Source organism: Argopecten irradians, chromosome 2 (assembly GCF_041381155.1).
Source record: "Argopecten irradians isolate NY chromosome 2, Ai_NY, whole genome shotgun sequence".
NCBI classification, from domain to species: Eukaryota; Metazoa; Mollusca; class Bivalvia; order Pectinida; family Pectinidae; genus Argopecten; species Argopecten irradians.
In genome coordinates, this window is record NC_091135.1 from 55138483 (window position 1) to 55156715 (window position 18233).

At 37.1% G+C, this 18233-nt stretch overlaps 1 protein-coding gene across 6 annotated transcripts in view; it reads right to left on the bottom strand.

Moving 5' to 3' along the window:
* Positions 1–18233, bottom strand: part of LOC138315990 (aurora kinase C-like) — a 38647-nt gene that overhangs the window by 11967 nt on the left and 8447 nt on the right. For 2 of the 6 annotated variants that reach the window (XM_069257441.1, XM_069257440.1), the window contains exon 5: positions 17866–17945. In XM_069257441.1, the coding sequence (XP_069113542.1) occupies positions 17866–17945 (80 nt within the window). Of the gene's footprint in view, positions 1–2707; positions 2927–5886; positions 6014–10534; positions 14107–14517; positions 14750–15937; positions 16087–17063; positions 17203–17865; positions 17946–18233 lie in introns of those variants that run through there. The other 4 variants (XM_069257445.1, XM_069257444.1, XM_069257442.1 and 1 more) reach the window with 4 other exon arrangements.

Consider the following 18233-nt stretch of genomic DNA (forward strand, 5'->3'; position numbering starts at 1 on the left):
CAAATTATATTGATAGAGGAGATTTAAAAATTTTACGGGGGAAAAATCTGTCCATTCTGAGGGACTGACGATCTATGAATGTTGAGGTACCGCTCTGTGTATGGTAGCCATTTTATATGATAAAAGGTATTAAAGATTGTAAAAACAATGCCTCACCTATTAAAGTGGATTAATCTACGGCTAATTAAAGTGTTAAGTTATGATCACATTGTCTTGTTTCCATTTGCCCTGAGAATTCAATGGCGACTGACTGAGAGCATGGCTTCTACTGACAGCAAGAGATGTATACCCTGTGCACCTCGTAGTATAATGGGACAGCCACAATCAGTGACTTTGGCCAGGTCAATCTAGTTTACCTGTATTTTTTTAGGGGAGAGAGGCTGTAGAGAAGTCTGTAGAGAGTGTGTGTGTGTGGCTGCAGGCCGTGTGAAAAAGTCAAAACACACGTGGGGTTTATAAGATGCCTAAACTGACCTATATTTAGGACTTTTAATAAGTGGTTTGCAATTTTATTACTGCAGAATTAACAAGCTACTAGGTTAGTGACATATTCAACCGTATTGATAAATATAATTAGCCATCAGCTTTGCACATGAAACCTTACGTAGGGCCCAGCTGTAGGCCGTGTGCAAAAAGTCAAAACACACGTGGGATTTATAAGATGCCTAAACTGACCTATAATTAGGACTTTCAATAAGTGGTTTGCAATTTTATTACTGCAGAATTAACAAGCTACAAGGTTAATAGTGACATATTCAACCGTATTGATAAATATTATTAGCCATCAGCTTAGATCTGGTACCGTACAGGTAGTGAGTTTACTCGCAATGTGATTGTTGCAGGCTAACATACGTATCCGCTAGCCGATTGTTGTTGATTGTTAATGATCTCAAACACACTAATTACTTATTGTGACAATTTTAAACAAATAGATTCAAATCTTTTTAAATGTTCCTGATTACTATTCATGGGTAATATCTCAAAACATTGACATGTGCACGGAGTACGGCGGAACGGACCGCCGATGTTTTAGACATCTGCAAGATATTTTAGTTTCAGGTTAAGGTGGCCAATAAAAGAAAACAAACACGATGCGGTTTTAATACGTTATTTTTTCTGAATACAACACTTCTTTGTGCAAGTTGTCAAGCATTTTAGGGGAATATTTTGCATTGAAATTGTCACCTTCATACATCAATTTTGGGACTCCCTGGACATCGTTTTTTCCCAAAATTTTTGATGTGCAAAATATACTGATAGTAGATTTTTTTCAGCATTTTCAGCCCTAAAAAGTACCTGCGCAAATTACACTGGTGCGCAAATTATACAAGTTTTTACGGTACTTTATTATACCATGTATAACAAGGTCTATGTAAATTTCATTAAAGGGACAATTCAGTCTAAGAGAACATTAAAATTTGTACATATATCGAAAAAAAACAGTTCTAATGGAAATTAGATCAGTCGGTTTTACTGTGATATGCCTGAAAAGCCCACGGTGGCGACATGTGTGTGAAATGTTCAAAATCGCTCGCTGTCCACCATTACACACTGTGGTCAAACTTCTTGTATGCCGAACCCGGTCCCTTGCTCGTAGAGTAATACAACTTTTGTCTAGAACTGCTCAAATTGCCCTGACAGTAGTGTGTTTACCTTATTAGGTGCATTGTCTTGCCTAAGAATCATTTTATCACCTTCTCTATGGTTATGTAGTTCATTTGTTTAACGTGCGTGACTTTGGCTCGGGTATGGGTACAGCGTCCATATTGTACCTGCTTAATTGTATTGATCAACGATTTGATATTTCAACGATATTAATTAAAATACTTAACAATGTTGTGGAATTTGTCAATGTTTTACGTTATATGTTTCATAAGAAATGTAGAACAATACATTTATGCTATATTTTGCTTCTTGGTTATGTAAAAGAATTAGCCTGTGTGAATTGTCCCTTTAAAGGTACAAATATGTCTTTCAAATAAAAATCAGTTGTGAAACACTAAATGTCCACTATATGTTTAATTAATCTCTTCTTGATAATCTGTACTAAATGAATCTCATGCCTTAAACTAGAAATATCTGTAAGACAATTGCAAAAGCTGCCTTCACATATACAAGTGAAGTCATATATCAAAACAAGACAGAACTTTTATATGTCTCCTATGACGTTATCGTTAGTTATCATTATGTATAATCTAATAATTTACGGCAAACGTTTATTTTTTTTTTTTTTTTAAGGTGATATATATATGATAATGGGACTAAATAATGTACTACATGTGATGAAACCTGATATTGTTTGTGCAGGACAATTGTTTCTATTGGTGATGAAAGTACTGGAGATATAGAGAACACATGGTTAGTATTTTACAATACAAGGTTTATTTTGGTGTGAGACTTAGGAAAGCCATATGACAAGGCTTTGCAGAGTCATTTCGGCATTCCATGTCGAGCACCAAAATAAAAAAGTTTGAAAAAGTTCCGCCAGATTTGGTACAAATTTATGTGATGGTATTGACGGACACAGCACAAGTTTATCCATCAGTATAGTTATCCGTCAGTATGAGGGGCAGTTGCAGAATAAACTACCTATAGTTCTGTACAAACGTTATTGGGTATATATGTATATATCATGTACAAGAATTAGTCCCATTATTTCTACTATTGGTTATTACTTTAACCATCCACTCAATGAGGATTGTCGTACCTTACTGGTGGTGAAGCATCAGATGTGTTTTCTTTTGCCTGTGTCAGAACAACACCAGGTTTGACTGATTGCAAGACATCTGTGTCACTGGAACTGTTGATAGGTTTGAGTACTCGTCCTGGTTTCAGTACTCGTCCAGGCTCTTCAGCCATCTTTGATGAAAAAGATGTCACTACTTAATCCTTACTTATGGTGCTATCAATATAAGTTACCAATCACCTGAAAAATGAAGGAAAAAATGAGTCATTATATCAAGATATACAAAATAGAAATGACCAGTATTTAAGGAATAGATTTTTATTTTGTTGAGGTTATGAGGGTATCATAATGGAGCCCGAGTAAAGCCGGGTTACATAAAATTTACTCGGGCTCCATTATCATTTTACCCTCACAACCTCAACAAAATAAAAATCTATTCCTTTAATTTACAGTTTATAACGTAAATGAATATTATTTATTCTCGCAACAGTTGCATATTTTTTATTAAAATACCAATATTATTTTCTCTCACGTCAACGTCAACGATTCCAATTGAACAGCAGATTGGAATCAAGTCATTCATATGTTCCCACCAAAAGTGGGGCCATGACCCCACGTTGCTACACCAGCGACTATTCCCGTAACAATAGAATTGCCGCACATGTTGTACTATCATTATACACTGATAATGATAATACTAGAAAGCATGGTTATTGAGTTCATGTCAGTGCAAACTATAAATATTTGATGATAAATGTTACATCATAATAATAAATATGCAAGTTATTGTGTTCGTCTAAGGCCAAATGAAATAATATATGACATATGTTTCCGGTAAACAGGTACAGTGTGTGGACTAAAGTACTTGGACACTACATATTTTTACTACGTTATTTTACTTTTTTTCTATGAATTGGACGCATCTAGTGACGGATTGCAACCAACTTTGGAATACTTACTGGCAAGCGACCAGTTCACGCCGATTACCAGTTCTTGCCATCGCATATGTACTTGTATAATCAAAGACGAGTTTTGAGACAATTTTTTGTGGAAATCAGCATGGTATAGGTAGTATAGGAATTATGGTGATCCCGTACCCATTCAAACTCGTACCCACATTTGACGAACTCGTACCCAAGCATGGCGAACCCGTACCCAAGTTTGGCGAACCCGTAGCCATGGAATTTGTACCCATCATAAAATTTATGGTTCATGTAGTTATTTGTGATTTATATAAGACTTATATATTCGTGTTCAATCAGATGCTTCTAGTCAGTGATCATAAAACGGTACGAAACAGATTCCAGCCAAGATTTATTCATTTTTAGTAATTTTACATTTTTTCCCCTCTTGTGCATTTTCCTGTAGCTTATTATTATTCAAAATAATTTCACGTGTGTTTGCTTGACAAAAACTCACAAATTTATACGGCAGCAACAAATTGACGCAACCGGTTTTTCCCCAATCTTTATTGTTTCGCTATTGAATTTCTGTTTGAAAGTTATTTTCTATGGGTTACAGACTTGATTTTCAAAAATCAGAAAGGCTTAGAGATGATCTATTTTGGATTTTTTTTTACAATACAGTCAACAAAAAGGAAATCAACCGTTAAAATGATTGAACATTTGATGTGTATTGTAGTGTATTTGTAATCTTGAAAAGTATAGAGCATTTTACCAGATATTTTCTTATTTTACCAGGTATTGGAATATATCAACATTGACTCAATTATGCATTATTTAGGCCAGTGATATATTGAATCAGATACACAGAAGAAATTAACATTAATACCTTTGATTAACGTGACGCTACCCAATTTGGAACGCTACCCAAAAAGAAACACTTTTTAAATATGTGACACAGAATTTTCAGTTTACAATCTAAACTAACAATAAAAGTCCTGAACAAAAATTAAGGTGCTGACTAATAACTGTGACAATTTTTATATGTCATTTTCTTTCCAGTTGCTTATTATCTGTATTTAAAAATGAAAATAATGAAATTTTGAAAAACTCCAGGAAACGACGTCGTGCGACAACCCTAAAAACACCATATATTTTAAAATAAGAAAAATAAATGCTGAAAGGAATATTTTTGAAATACATGTGACTTGAATAAATTAAAAAATGTTTGAACTTTCTTTTAATGCATTCAAACATTTTTTTATCATGCCTGGGCATTTATTAATCAAACTTTATTTAGGAGGTGTTCCATTTTGGGTACTCACACCTGCTGAAACACAGAGCTGGACCGGGCATGCTTCCAAGCTCTGTATTTATAAATATATGCACTGCTGACAAGTAAACAAATCATGAAATTAATAATAAAAGCATCTATTTGTGGAATGTTAAGAATAAAATCTGGATTCAACCAAAAGTTAGAAAATTTTTACAATAATCTTCAAAAAGTGTTCCAATTCGGGAAGCGTCACGTTAAATTTGAAAAACAACGAAACTTGATGGGTACAGGTTAGCCAATCATGGGTATGAGCTCGCCAATTATTTTGGGTATACCGTATGAGTTGGTGGGAACAAGTTGGAATGGGTACGTGTTTTTTATCAGAAGGATTATTGATTAAATTTGCGTGGAAATCGTACAGATACAGATGCGATGGCGAGAACTGGTCGCCTGCCAGTATAAATTGGGAATTGTCAGTGTCTTACAGTTATACAGAAAATAAGATTTAATTCCAGGTGACAAAGCTTCAAATAAAGTGCCGACTGACTATTACTTGTGGTAATGTAAAGTTTAAGAGCTGTTGGCAACATATTTGCTATCCACTCACGTATTGTCTCATAATTTGACTGTGGAAACATATTGACATTCAAGAAAGGGATCGGCTACTGCAGTGGTAGCTGAGTACGCCTAGTGCATGCTAGTGGTGGGGGGGGGGGGGGGGGGGTATTTAGGTCCTAGCGAGTAACCCCTGGTTAGAGCAGCGGATCGCATAAAAACGGTTTTATAAATTTGAAATATTTCAATATTGTTGCAATAATGGTTCCTATTGTATTGTATTTCCCTTCTTCGGCAGTTGATGGCAGATCCGAAATGAGTCTTACTTTCCTAAAGTAGCCTTCAGTAGGTCTACTGTAATGTTTCAATGCAGTATATCTGAATCTATCTACGTTATAATTAAACCATATCCAGTCAGAATATAATAAGCACTATATTCTGAATTATTTAGAATATACCGTTCTTACTTGGATTATGAATGAAACATGCTAAATAGAGAGATCAGCTTCCATTGTTGACGACGTCGAACTATCATGGCGGGTGTTTAAATTTCGTTTCGGTCTATTTGATTGGTTCTTTGAAAAATCCGAGATGTTCCGAAACGCTATCGGAGCTCCTCTGGTGGGATCATTACTGATAGTTATTACTAATTTTGAAAATAATCCAAAACAAAATTAAATTAAAAAATACCCCATGTATGTAAACAAATTGGTGAACCTTAGTTTCCACTGAAACAATAATTCAGTATTAATCAATATTCATAATTCAATAAATCAATAATAAACCTAAATAGTAATAATTCAAGTGGTCCAGTCTATTAGAGGGCATATTTTTTGCACAAGTGAAACATATGAAAGTTTCCACCTCATGAAATGAAATATTAATGGTATTTATCAAGAGGCAAGAAATATCCTCTATATCATTGTTCATTTTCTTATTTTTTTCCTCATCAATAACAAAGTCTTTGGGGCACAAACTGACAAAGAGAATTAACTGTTCTTATTTATTATTAAATTTCAGTGTTTCGCATGGTACTTTTTAGGTCTGATATTAACCAATTCAATAAGGTTTTTAATACTAACAACAAGAGACATTAATCAATTAGCAACTGTAAATTTAATAATAAAGATAAGGCAATTCAACAATATTATACATGTATTACAAAAGTAAACAATTTACATCCTGATCTTAATAAATACCCACTCTATAAAAGATGAATTACCCCAATAAAACATTCACTTCAAAATCACACACTGACACACTGTTACAATCTCACAAATAAATTTTTCTCCTAATGTCCACTGTAATTCAACAAACCGGTGACCAAATTCATTCAATGTTATCTACCAGATAATACAAAGCTTCTGTAGGAATAATTATCATGATTCTTCTTTGTTAAACCATAAATACTAAACAATTCACCTTTCCCTTGTCTCCTTGAAATTCATTACTGTAATAATAGTATAACTACAATTTTCATTGTTATTTCAGACACATCTGCTTTTTGGTAGTGTATAGTTCGAAGGGAGCCAGATCTGAGCCTTGGAAAGGCATTCTGAAGGTGCAGGTCCCTTGTGGGACTCAGACCTGGTAACCAGAGGTACAGGCCCCAATGTGGGACTCAAACCTGAAATCCAGAGTTGTAGGCCCCATGTGGGACTCAAACCTGAGATCCAGAGTTGTAGGCCCCATGCTTGACTCAAACATGAGATCCAAAGGCACAGGGCCAATGTGGGACTCAAACCTGAGATCTAGAAGTACAGGCCCAATGTGGGACTCAAACATGAGATCCAGAGTTGTAGGCCCAATGTGGGACTCTAACCTGAGATCTAGAAGTACATGCAGGCCGCATGTGGGACTCAAACCCGAGATCCAGAGGTACACACCCTATGTGGGACTCAAACCTCAGATCCAGAGTTGTTGGCCCCATGTGGGACTAAAACCTGAAATCCAGAGGTACTGGCCCCGTGTGGGACTTAAGCTGAGATTCATGTCCCATGTGGGACATCAATAGATGGAGGTTTATGGATTACTATAAATCATTACTATTATAGAAAACTTGAAAAAAGCCAACACATACATCCACAGGTTTAGGAGATGGATGAATGGAAAGTTTTAAATCAAACAATAGACAAGAGGCCCAGAGGGCCTGTATCACTCACCTGGTTTGTAATGTCAAGTAATGTTCTGAATACAGGGTCATTGTTTCTTTTCTGAAGGAATTTGAATATTGACCTCTAATTCCCCTATTGGGCCCCAACCCTCCTGCCCCAAGGAGGTCAGAGCCATAATTTAAACACGTTCTGTTCCCCTTCCCCCAAGGCTGTTTGTGGCCAACTTTGGTTACAATCCATGCAGAACTCTAGGACATGTAGCTATTGATAGGATTTACCACTATTTCCCATATTGGGCCCCGTCCCTCTTGCCCCCGGGGGATCAGAGCCAAAATTTATTAAATTCTGTTCCCCTTCCCCCAAGGATGTTTGTGGCCAAATTTAAGGTCCTTTGGTCACAATCTATGCAGAACTCTATGACTAGTAGCAACTTAAAGGAAATGTTGATGGACAAACGAACGAACGATGGACGCTGCACCATGACATAAGCTCAAATTAAATAATCTGATAAATAATCCTAAATAAGTGTTGCCGATTTTAGTTTGCTTTGAAAGTGGTCATCAGCGTTATCATTCAAACATTTTGTCTCCATCTCTTTTGAGTGCCATCGTCGTGAAGCGTTACTTGACCGTCATCTTGTTGCTAATGACGTTAGGGGCAAAGAATGATAACTCTATCGTCCAAACCTGATACGATTTCTACTAACCTGATACGACTATATATTGGATATTACGTGACGTCATTTTAATCAATAGGAATACAAGAGTCTTGTCTGAGGCCGGAAAAACATTATTCTTAGCAGTATACAGGATTCATGTAAATGTTGCTGTTCCATGATTGGAAAACAATGCTTGTTTTCATTGATTTGAGAACATTGACACTAGTAAATAATAAAACATTTAATACACACTATGTAAATACAGATCTTGGTTACCATACATGATGTTATTTATACAGATCTTAATTATTATACATGAATAATTATACAGTTATGTGTAAATAAATAATTAAAATATCAACAATTGAGTATCTTGATAAAACAAAACACAAATTCAGCTGTCCTAGTAAAGCTTTTACAGAAAACCAAAACATTTTGTGGTCATAAGTTTGTATAACAAGCAAACTGGCTTTTACATATCAACAGACTTAAAGATGCTCCACCGCCGATGAATGGTATTTTTACTTATCAAAAACATTTCTCTTCATTTTCTCTCATTTTTTCTTCAGTTGCAAAAGTTACTTACTTTACGCCATTTAACCACCACTGAAAAGTTTGAGCTTCTAATTTTACTTCAAGATGATATATTTTGAATAATAAATTGCGTCACAAAAAATTCTGTGGCACTATGTCCTATATGGTATGAAGTACTGATTAGGCAAAAAAAAAAAAATGTCTGTTTAGGGTTACATTGGCACTAAAAAATAGGGTCAGCAGGTTGGGAGGATTTTTTTTTTAGTGTCTTTCACTCTAAAATAATGGCCAGAACTTGAGTCTGAGTTGGAATCCCGACTTTTTTCGTGGAAAAATGGGAAAAAAATAAGGGTCGAGGGGTAAAAAATTAGGGTCGGTCGGGTAACCCTAAACAGACATATCATTTTTTTGGATGCACCAAAAGCAAAATGAATTGTTTTATAATTTTGTTCATGTTAATCAGACATATAAACACAAATAGAACAAATGTATATACCCCACAGCCTACTATACTTTTCAGCAGGTACAAAATGGTCCCTTTATGATGTAGTGGAGCACTGGCTCAGAAAATCACTCCGTCACAGTTTTCTAAACTTTGTTGTAGGTTTCCAATTATATTAAGCATACACATGCATTTATATATTATTTTTGTCCAAAACAATCATAACGACCAATCTTAGTACATGTATCTACTTCACTACTCATTAGACGTCAAATTCATAATTTGTAGACTTGCCGTATAATATTCCTTCGAAAAGATCATCATATTTAAATGTGAAAAAAATTATGTCTCGCTGTGAATTTGAAATTTCATACTGCTCAGTTTTATTGGCTGGTAGGTAAGTGATATCAAACAAGTAAGATAAAATGCATACAGACGTTTTGATAATGGTTTGCACAAACATTTCTTTGCTTCATTAGCAGTACCGGGTAATAGGCACCAATTGTGGCTCTAAAGACAACACCATCACCTGTCTAAAAGTCTTTTGAGCTACAATAGTGCAGCTAATACACGAATAAACACCAATTATTGTTCAAATGATGAGTATCGTTTATGCTCTGTAAGTGGTGGAGCATCTTTTAATGGCTGAGATGAAAGTGAACTTCCCTATACATGTATATTAACTATGGATATAGCCGGTAGCTGTTAGCTGGTTGTCCTTTTTTGGTAGGCAAAAGCTGGTAGCCAGGAAATGTAAGTTTGGTACATATTATTAACCAGCAGTTGATAGTGTTAGGCAGTATTAGGTAGTGGAAATTTGAGATATTGCAGTGACGTAGACCTATAGTACAAAGGTACTGTAACGTGCAAGAGAAATCTAGTAAAGAAACATGAGGATCATGGGCCTTAATTGTCAGTTCTAATGTACTACAAGCAAAATATATGCTTCATCTTGATGTCAGTCAATATGTTTTAGTAAACTAAAGTCAGATTGACCATTATCTATTTCAACATTAATATTTGTATTTGTTATATGACGTGAATTTTGCCATTTTCTGATTGGTCTAGAGCGCTCGGACAGGTCTTGACAAAATGCAATGTCAACCTGAAACCGATGAACACCTGTTCAGAGGTTGACATTGCAAATCTGGTAACCTGGCTATAAATAGACACAGGGAATTCCCTGTCTCTTCCACATTTTTGACCAATCAAAATAGGGCATTGCCGATCATCGGGCAAGAGCCAAATCAGACATGTCAGACAACAGCGTGGTAGGATTAAGATAGATATTTAACACATGTTGAATGCAGCTTTATGTCCGAAGATTACATTGTGAAGAAGTATAACAGAAGAACTACAATACCTACCGAGGAATATGTGAATGAATATTTTCTTGATTTTGTTTTGTTTAATTTTAAAATCCTTCACTGTCCTTTCTTCAAAATTGTTTTAAATACTGAAATAGAAAAACCCAGTATCGTTTCATATAACAGCACAATTATTGACTTTTTGTAAGTAACCTACAAAACAAGAGGCCCAGAGGGCCTGTATCGCTCACCTGGTTTGTAATGCCAAGTAATGTTCTGAATACAGGCTCATTGTTTCTTTTCTGAAGGAATCTTAATATTAACCTCTAAATCCCCTATTGGGCCCCACCCCTCCCGCCCCCAGGGGGTCAGAGCCAAAATTTATACAAGTTCTGTTCCCCTTCCCCCAAGGATGTTTATGGCCAAATTTGGTCACAATCCAAGCAAAACTCTAGGACAAGAAGTGATTTATAGGATTTACCTCTATTTCCCCTATTGGGCCCCACCCGTCCTGTCCTCAGGGGGCCAGAGTCAAAATTTATACAAGTTCTGTTCCCCTTCCCCAAAGGATGCTTGTGGCCAAATTCGGTTACATTCCATTCAGAACTCTTTGACTAGTAGCGATTTAAAGGATTTACCTCTATTTCCCCTATTGGGCCCCGCCCCTCCTGCCCCCGGGGAACCAGAGCCAAAATTTATACAAGTTCTGTTCCCCTTCCCCAAAGGATGTTTGTGGCCAAATTTGGTTACATTCCATTCAGAACTCTATGACTAGTAGCGATTTAAAGGATTTACCTCTATTTCCCCTATTGGGCCCCGCCCATCCTGACCCGGGGGATCAGAGCCAAAATTTATACAAGTTCTGTTCCCCTTCCCCCAAGGATGTTTGTGGCCAAATTTAGTTACATTCCATTCAGAACTCTATGACTAGTAGCGATTTAAAGGATTTACCTCTATTTCCCCTATTGGGCCCCGCCCCTCCTGCCCCCGGGGGACCAGAGCCAAAATTTATACAAGTTCTGTTCCCCTTACCCCAAGGATGTTTGTGGCCAAATTTGGTTACATTCCATTCAGAACTCTATGACTAGTAGCGATTTAAAGGATTTACCTCTATTACCCCTATTGGGCCCCGCCCCTCCTGCCCCTGGGGGATTAGAGCCAAAATTTATACAGGTTCTGTTCCCCTTCCCCCAAGGATGTTTGTGGTCAAATTTGGTTACAATTCATGTAGAGCTCTAGGACAAGTAGAGATTTAAAGGATTTACCTCTATTTCCCCTATTGGGCCCCGCCCCTCCTGCCCCCAGGGGGTCAGAGCCAAAATTTATACAAGGTCTGTTCCCCCTCCCCCAAGGATGTTTGTGGCCAAATTTGGTTACAATCCATGCAGAACTCTATGACTAGTAGCGATTTAAAGGATTTACCTCTATTTCCCCTATTGGGCCCCGCCCATCCTGACCCGGGGGATCAGAGCCAAAATTTATACAAGTTCTGTTCCCCTTCCCCCAAGGATGTTTGTGGCCAAATTTAGTTACATTCCATTCAGAACTCTATGACTAGTAGCGATTTAAAGGATTTACCTCTATTTCCCCTATTGGGCCCCGCCCCTCCTGCCCCCGGGGGACCAGAGCCAAAGTTTATACAAGTTCTGTTCTCCTTACCTCAAGGATGTTTGTGGCCAAATTTGGTTACATTCCATTCAGAACTCTATGACTAGTAGCGATTTAAAGGATTTACCTCTATTTCCCCTATTGGGCCCCGCCCCTCCTGCCCCCAGGGGACCAGAGTCAAAATTTATACAAGTTCTGTTCCCCTTCCCCCAAGGATGTTTGTGGCCAAATTTGGTTACAATTCATTTAGAACTCTATGACTAGTAGCGATTTAAAGGATTTACCTCTATTTCCCCTATTGGGCCCCGCCCATCCTGCCCCCGAGGGACAAGAGCCAAAATTTATACAAGTTCTGTTCCCCTTCCCCAAAGGATGTTTGTGGCCAAATTTGGTTACATTCCATTCAGAGCTCTATGACAAGTAGCGATTGTAAAGGATTTACCTCTATTACCCCTATTGGGCCCCGCCCCTCCTGCCCCTGGGGGTCAGAGCCAAAATTTATACAAGTTCTTTTCCCCTTACCCCAAGGATGTTTGTGGCTAATTTTGGTTACAATCCATGCAGAACTCTAGTACAAGTAGCGATTTAAAGGATTTACCTCTATTACCCCTATTGGGCCCCGCCCCTCCTGCCCCTGGGGGACCAGAGCCAAAATTTATACAAGTTCTGTTTCCCCTCCCCCAAGGATGTTTGTGGTCAAATTTGGTTACAATCCATGCAGAACTCTAGGACAAGTAGCGATTTATAGGATTTACCTCTATTTCCCCTATTGGGCCCCGCCCCTCCTGCCCCGGGGGGGACAGAGCCAAAATTTATACAAGTTCTGTTCCCCCTCCCCCAAGGATGTTTGTGGCCAAATTTGGTTACAATCCATGCAGAACTCTATGACTAGTAGCGATTTAAAGGAAATGTTGACGGACGGACGGACGACGGACGGACGGGACGGACGGACGGACGGACGACGGACGGACGGACGGACGGACGGACGGACGGAGGAGACGGATGGACGACGGACGCCGCGCCATGACATAAGCTCACCGGCCCTTCGGGCCAGGTGAGCTAAAAAATCAATATTTGTATAATGTTTCATTTGAAATCAAGTTTCTGTGCTTATTTCCTTGTTAATGAGGAAATGTCACTTCAAGATCTTGGTATCATTGAAGCCTGACACCTTAAATGGAGGTCAAGGTCATTCGTTTGAGCGAAGTAGCCAATCTCCCATGCATGCTACATACCCAGCTGCAACAGACTTTTTAGCCAAAAGATACAGTAGGTCAGGTACATTTCATTCATTCTAGCTACACGCCCAATATCAAGCCTAAATATAAGTGTATGGTAATGTAAAGACAAAAGATGATTGAAATAGTCAAATGAAATTATATGTATTTACGCAGTGGGACATTGAGACCACTAAAAAAGAGACTACCTATGATATTATATATATCTGTGTGTGTACACATATTGATATCAGTTTGTCTGTTAATACTGTGCACCTGATACGCCAAACCCAAACCTATAGCTATAGGTCTACCTCCTAGTCCACTCTCCCCCTACATCACACCAATACAGTACCTGTTTTATTTTATGGGTGGATTTAGTGATGTTTGTAACTTGTTTTCAAACAAAGTCTGACACAAACTTCAAAAGTTAATATCAAACTACTGGTCTGTCAATTCAAACCCTTTTATAATGTAAATCACATTCCCAGTCTTTGGTGAGGTAAAAGTGAGGAGTTCTGAGGACGGAATCCCTGTAATATATAACATGTCATTCAAGCCCATGATGTCAGCATAAAATTTACCGACAGGGTACAACAAGGGACTTCAACACACTCCATTATGTTTTAGCAAACTTCCACTTTCTCTGAAAGACGAGAGTCTGGACCGGTACAGTACTGTATCACAAAGTGCTTTATTTTTTGGCATGAGAAGAAGCTGCTAGGATATGATTACATTGTCTTTTACCCAGTGGTGTTTTAGTACCCTGTCCAGTGATATCCTCTGCTTTGGATCATGTCTCAACAACTGAAATCACACAAAACATAAAATAAGTATCAGAAAGGCGCTATACATAACAAGAGCTGAGCTGTTTCAGAACAGAAAAGTTTACATCTGACAGCCTTTAATGACCTAAGAGTTCAATTAAGCATGTAAGTACATTTTTGTAAAATGGACCACTTGAAAATATCAAAACTTTTCATGTATGAAGTGTGCTTTAACCAACATTACCTGGTCTGATAATGATGTTTACAACGTCATTGGTTTTATACTACAATTTGAAGTAATTTGTTAAAAGACATGAGTTTTCATTAATTCAACTAACTGCAATTCAAGCTTGTAAAAACATTCTTTTAACTAACAAAAAATTCAATATAGATGGAATAATTTGTTTTTGTATAAACCTGGGAAATATGCAACAGCATGAATGATAGTTACTTGTGATATAAGATTCTGGGCAGAGTTTGATACATATGTCGGGAACTGTAGATCCACTTTAGTTATCCGTCTGTACGTATCAGTGTTGGTCTCAGCCTCAAAAGGAGGTTTCCCCACAAGAAACTCGTAACAAAGTACGCCCAAACTCCATATATCCACTTTCTCATCATGAAGTTTGCCCTCAATCATCTCCGGAGGGAGATAATCTAACGTACCACATAATGTAGCTCTCCTGTAAAAAATGTGAATTTATCATCAATAATATAAAATAAAGGTACGTCACAGTAACCAATTTTTGGTCATAACACAATTCCTATTTACCAGTTGATGAAGGTAAAACATTGAAAGTAATTTAAAGTAGGTTTGCTAAAAATTAAACAAACAGGTGGGCAAAAGTAACCTGACTTGACCCAAATTACACTGACAGGTGGGCAAAAGTAACCTGACTTGACCCAAATTAAACAGACAGATGTGCAAAAGTAACTTAACTTGACCCAAATTAAATGGACAGGTGGGCAAAAGTAACCTATCTTGACCCAAATTACACAGACAGGTGAGCAAAAGTAACCTATCTTGACCCAAATTAAATGGACAGGTGAGCAAAAGTAACCTATCTTGACCCAAATTAAACAGACAGGTGGGCAAAAGTAATCTATCTTGACCAAAATTAAACGAACAGGTGGGCAAAAGTAACCTTTTTGACCCAAATTAAACAGACAGGTGGGCAAAAGTAACCTAACTTGACCCAAATTAAACGGACAGGTGGGCAAAAGTAACCTATCTTGACCCAAATTAAATGGACAGGTGAGTAAAAGTAACCTATCTTGACCCAAATTAAACAGACAGGTGGGCAAAAGTAACCTTTTTGACCCAATTTAAATGGACAGGTGGGCAAAAGTAACCTATCTTGACCCAAATTAAACAGACAGGTGGGCAAAAGTAACCTAACTTGACACAAATTAAACGGACAGGTGGGCAAAAGTGAGTATGGAAAAGATTATGTGCACCATTTTGCAGGGATGTAAAGGAAGACAGGCAGATGGAAATATAGAGGAATGTCTAGCAGATTAGACTAGTCAATTTAGCTGAATTGACCTTCTTTGACCTTGTTCCACAAACCAGGGCCATCAGCTCTATGATTTTACGTTTTTTAACTTGATTTGTCTAGAGAAGCTTTCAGTAACATTATTGTCTAGAGAAGCTTTCAGTAGCATTAAAGTGACATATAATATTCATAAAAATAAGCAGAAAATGCCCATCAATTTAAGTTTTACTTAAACTTTAACAAGCACAATGAACTTGACGGCCTACCTTGTCTTTACACAATTATAGGGGACACAGAGGGAAAAAATCCCAGAACGGGACACTTTGTAGCAGAAATCATTGGGATCTAACAAGAGGTCGGTGGACTGCACCTTACCTGGACGAAGGTGCATGAACTGACCAACCAAAGTCAGCGATTTTGAGTTCTCCATTGTTTCCGAGGAGGAGATTCTCTGGTTTGATGTCTCTGTGGATGACCTTCTTACTGTGGCAGTACAACAGGGCACTCGTCAACTGGTGGATGTACTGTAGATATAGATTGATCACATAATTGGCCTGATATTGAGTGATTTCGCTCATGTGATATTTTTGCGATTGTTACTAGTGTAATATGACCTGGAGCGATTTTTATTGACTAGAAATTCATTGTGACGTCAGACAGACACAATAAAATGACGTCGGGAAAATGACATGACGTCAGGATTATGAAGGTGGTGGGACAAAATGGCGGCCTCTGCTGGATTTTCGGATACGTTTTGACGTGAAATATCTTTGTTATGTAAGTATTTGTAGTTATGTGATGAAAAGTATCTTAAATTTGTGTTCATTTCAAATGAGATTTTATGAAACTAGTCTCGTCTCGAAGTTTTAATTTTTGCTCGCCAAGGCTCGCAAAAATGAAAACTTTTTAGATGTGTTTCATGAAATCTCATATGAAATGAACACTCATGTAATATCCTACCGTATATATATTACATAAAACAAAGAGACTAGGGGAACGACTGGTTTGCCTGTTGTCAGTATACATATGTAATTTATCTGGTGGGGTGTTCATTGAGATAGAGTTATAAAATGGGCATAAACACACTATTATTAAAGAGACACAAAACAAATACACTGCAGTCTCTGAAAATACAAGTATGCAATATATGCAACACATGGAACACAGGGGAGATTGTTTTTATGAACTTAGCTACGAAAAGGTGTTCTGTAAATTCTTTTGGAAGTGAGACTCTAATGACCTTATTAGGTTTCCCAGAAAAAATAGCCCCTCTATTGCACATTTAAATATCACATGTCATCATCATGAAGAAATTTCCATGTTATTTTTTGAGAAGCAACTTTTAAGTGTGAACGAGAAATTTTCACAATTCAAATAGACAAAATTCAAATGGTTCTAAAATTTTCTATAAGGCACTAATTAAACAATGAAATGATAATCACTCACCACCTGATATCAGTACATTGTATATAGCTAATGATTACATGTAAAATTAACTTACACTTGCAGTCTGTTTTTCATCAAATCTAGTATTTTTTGTCAGTTCTTTGTACAGTTCTCCCTTAGGAGCGAACTCCAGAATAAGGTAGACTCGAGATTTGTCGTGGAAATATCCAAACAAGCGGAGGATGTTCGGGTGCCTACAACAGATCAAGGGATCTTTTGTATTAAGCCAGTTATGCCAGACTTTGTGGATTTGTGATAAAAAGTATGTAAAAGACTTCCTGAAGATTTAAAATCAAATTTCTGTTTAGATCACTATAATGACATGTTGATTTCCCCCCTTTTTCATATCTTTAGGGATTGCCTTATTTTGTAATGCCTTTACAAAGACCCAAATGGGCCTGAATCGCTCTCCACCTACAAAGTGATCATGATGCATACAGTATTCTATATGGTCCCCAAGATACATGAAGTCAAATTAAATATTTTTCAATCTTAGAACAAACTTTGTAGCCTTTCAGTCAAGCATTCTTCCGATTTAATCTCATGATCAGGTTTCTGGATACAGTTGTTGATCAGAAGTCTTTTAAAAATTTTGGCCCCTGTGATTTCTGACTCCATGACTTGGATCAACCCACTCTTTGTTCTGCTATGAACTATAATTTTCAAAATAAGATAACCAGAAATGACATGCAAAAAGAGGTTTCCAGTTAAACGAAAGTTTCTACAAATCCCATATAGAGCATTGGTACTTTTGATACAATGCTTGGTTTGATGATTATTCTTCAAGAGTATTGCATGCGTTTATCCTGACAACCTAAATCTGTTTGCTTTGCAAACAAGTTCCACTTCTTTCCTACCTAAGATGAGACTGTATTTCTATTTCCCGCCGAAGCTGGTGTTCAACTCCAGCTTTCTGTAACTGGGATTTAAACAGCACCTGTAAAAACAAAAACAAAATGTGAATCACAATGCTGACCTTGTATCAAAGTTATATAACATACATTACAAGTAATGATAGAACTCTATTGTGAAAATACAGGGAAGCAAAGCTTTAAAACATTTTAAGATATGAAAATACTCAAGATTCATATTAAAACATGCATATCTGTTTTATCTTTGATTCTATGATTGAACGTAAAGCAAGGATATTCAATACTTAAAAGTTGCGTTAGACAGCTTTACACAAAGTTTTTTTATGCATTCAATAGAAGATGGATATATAATA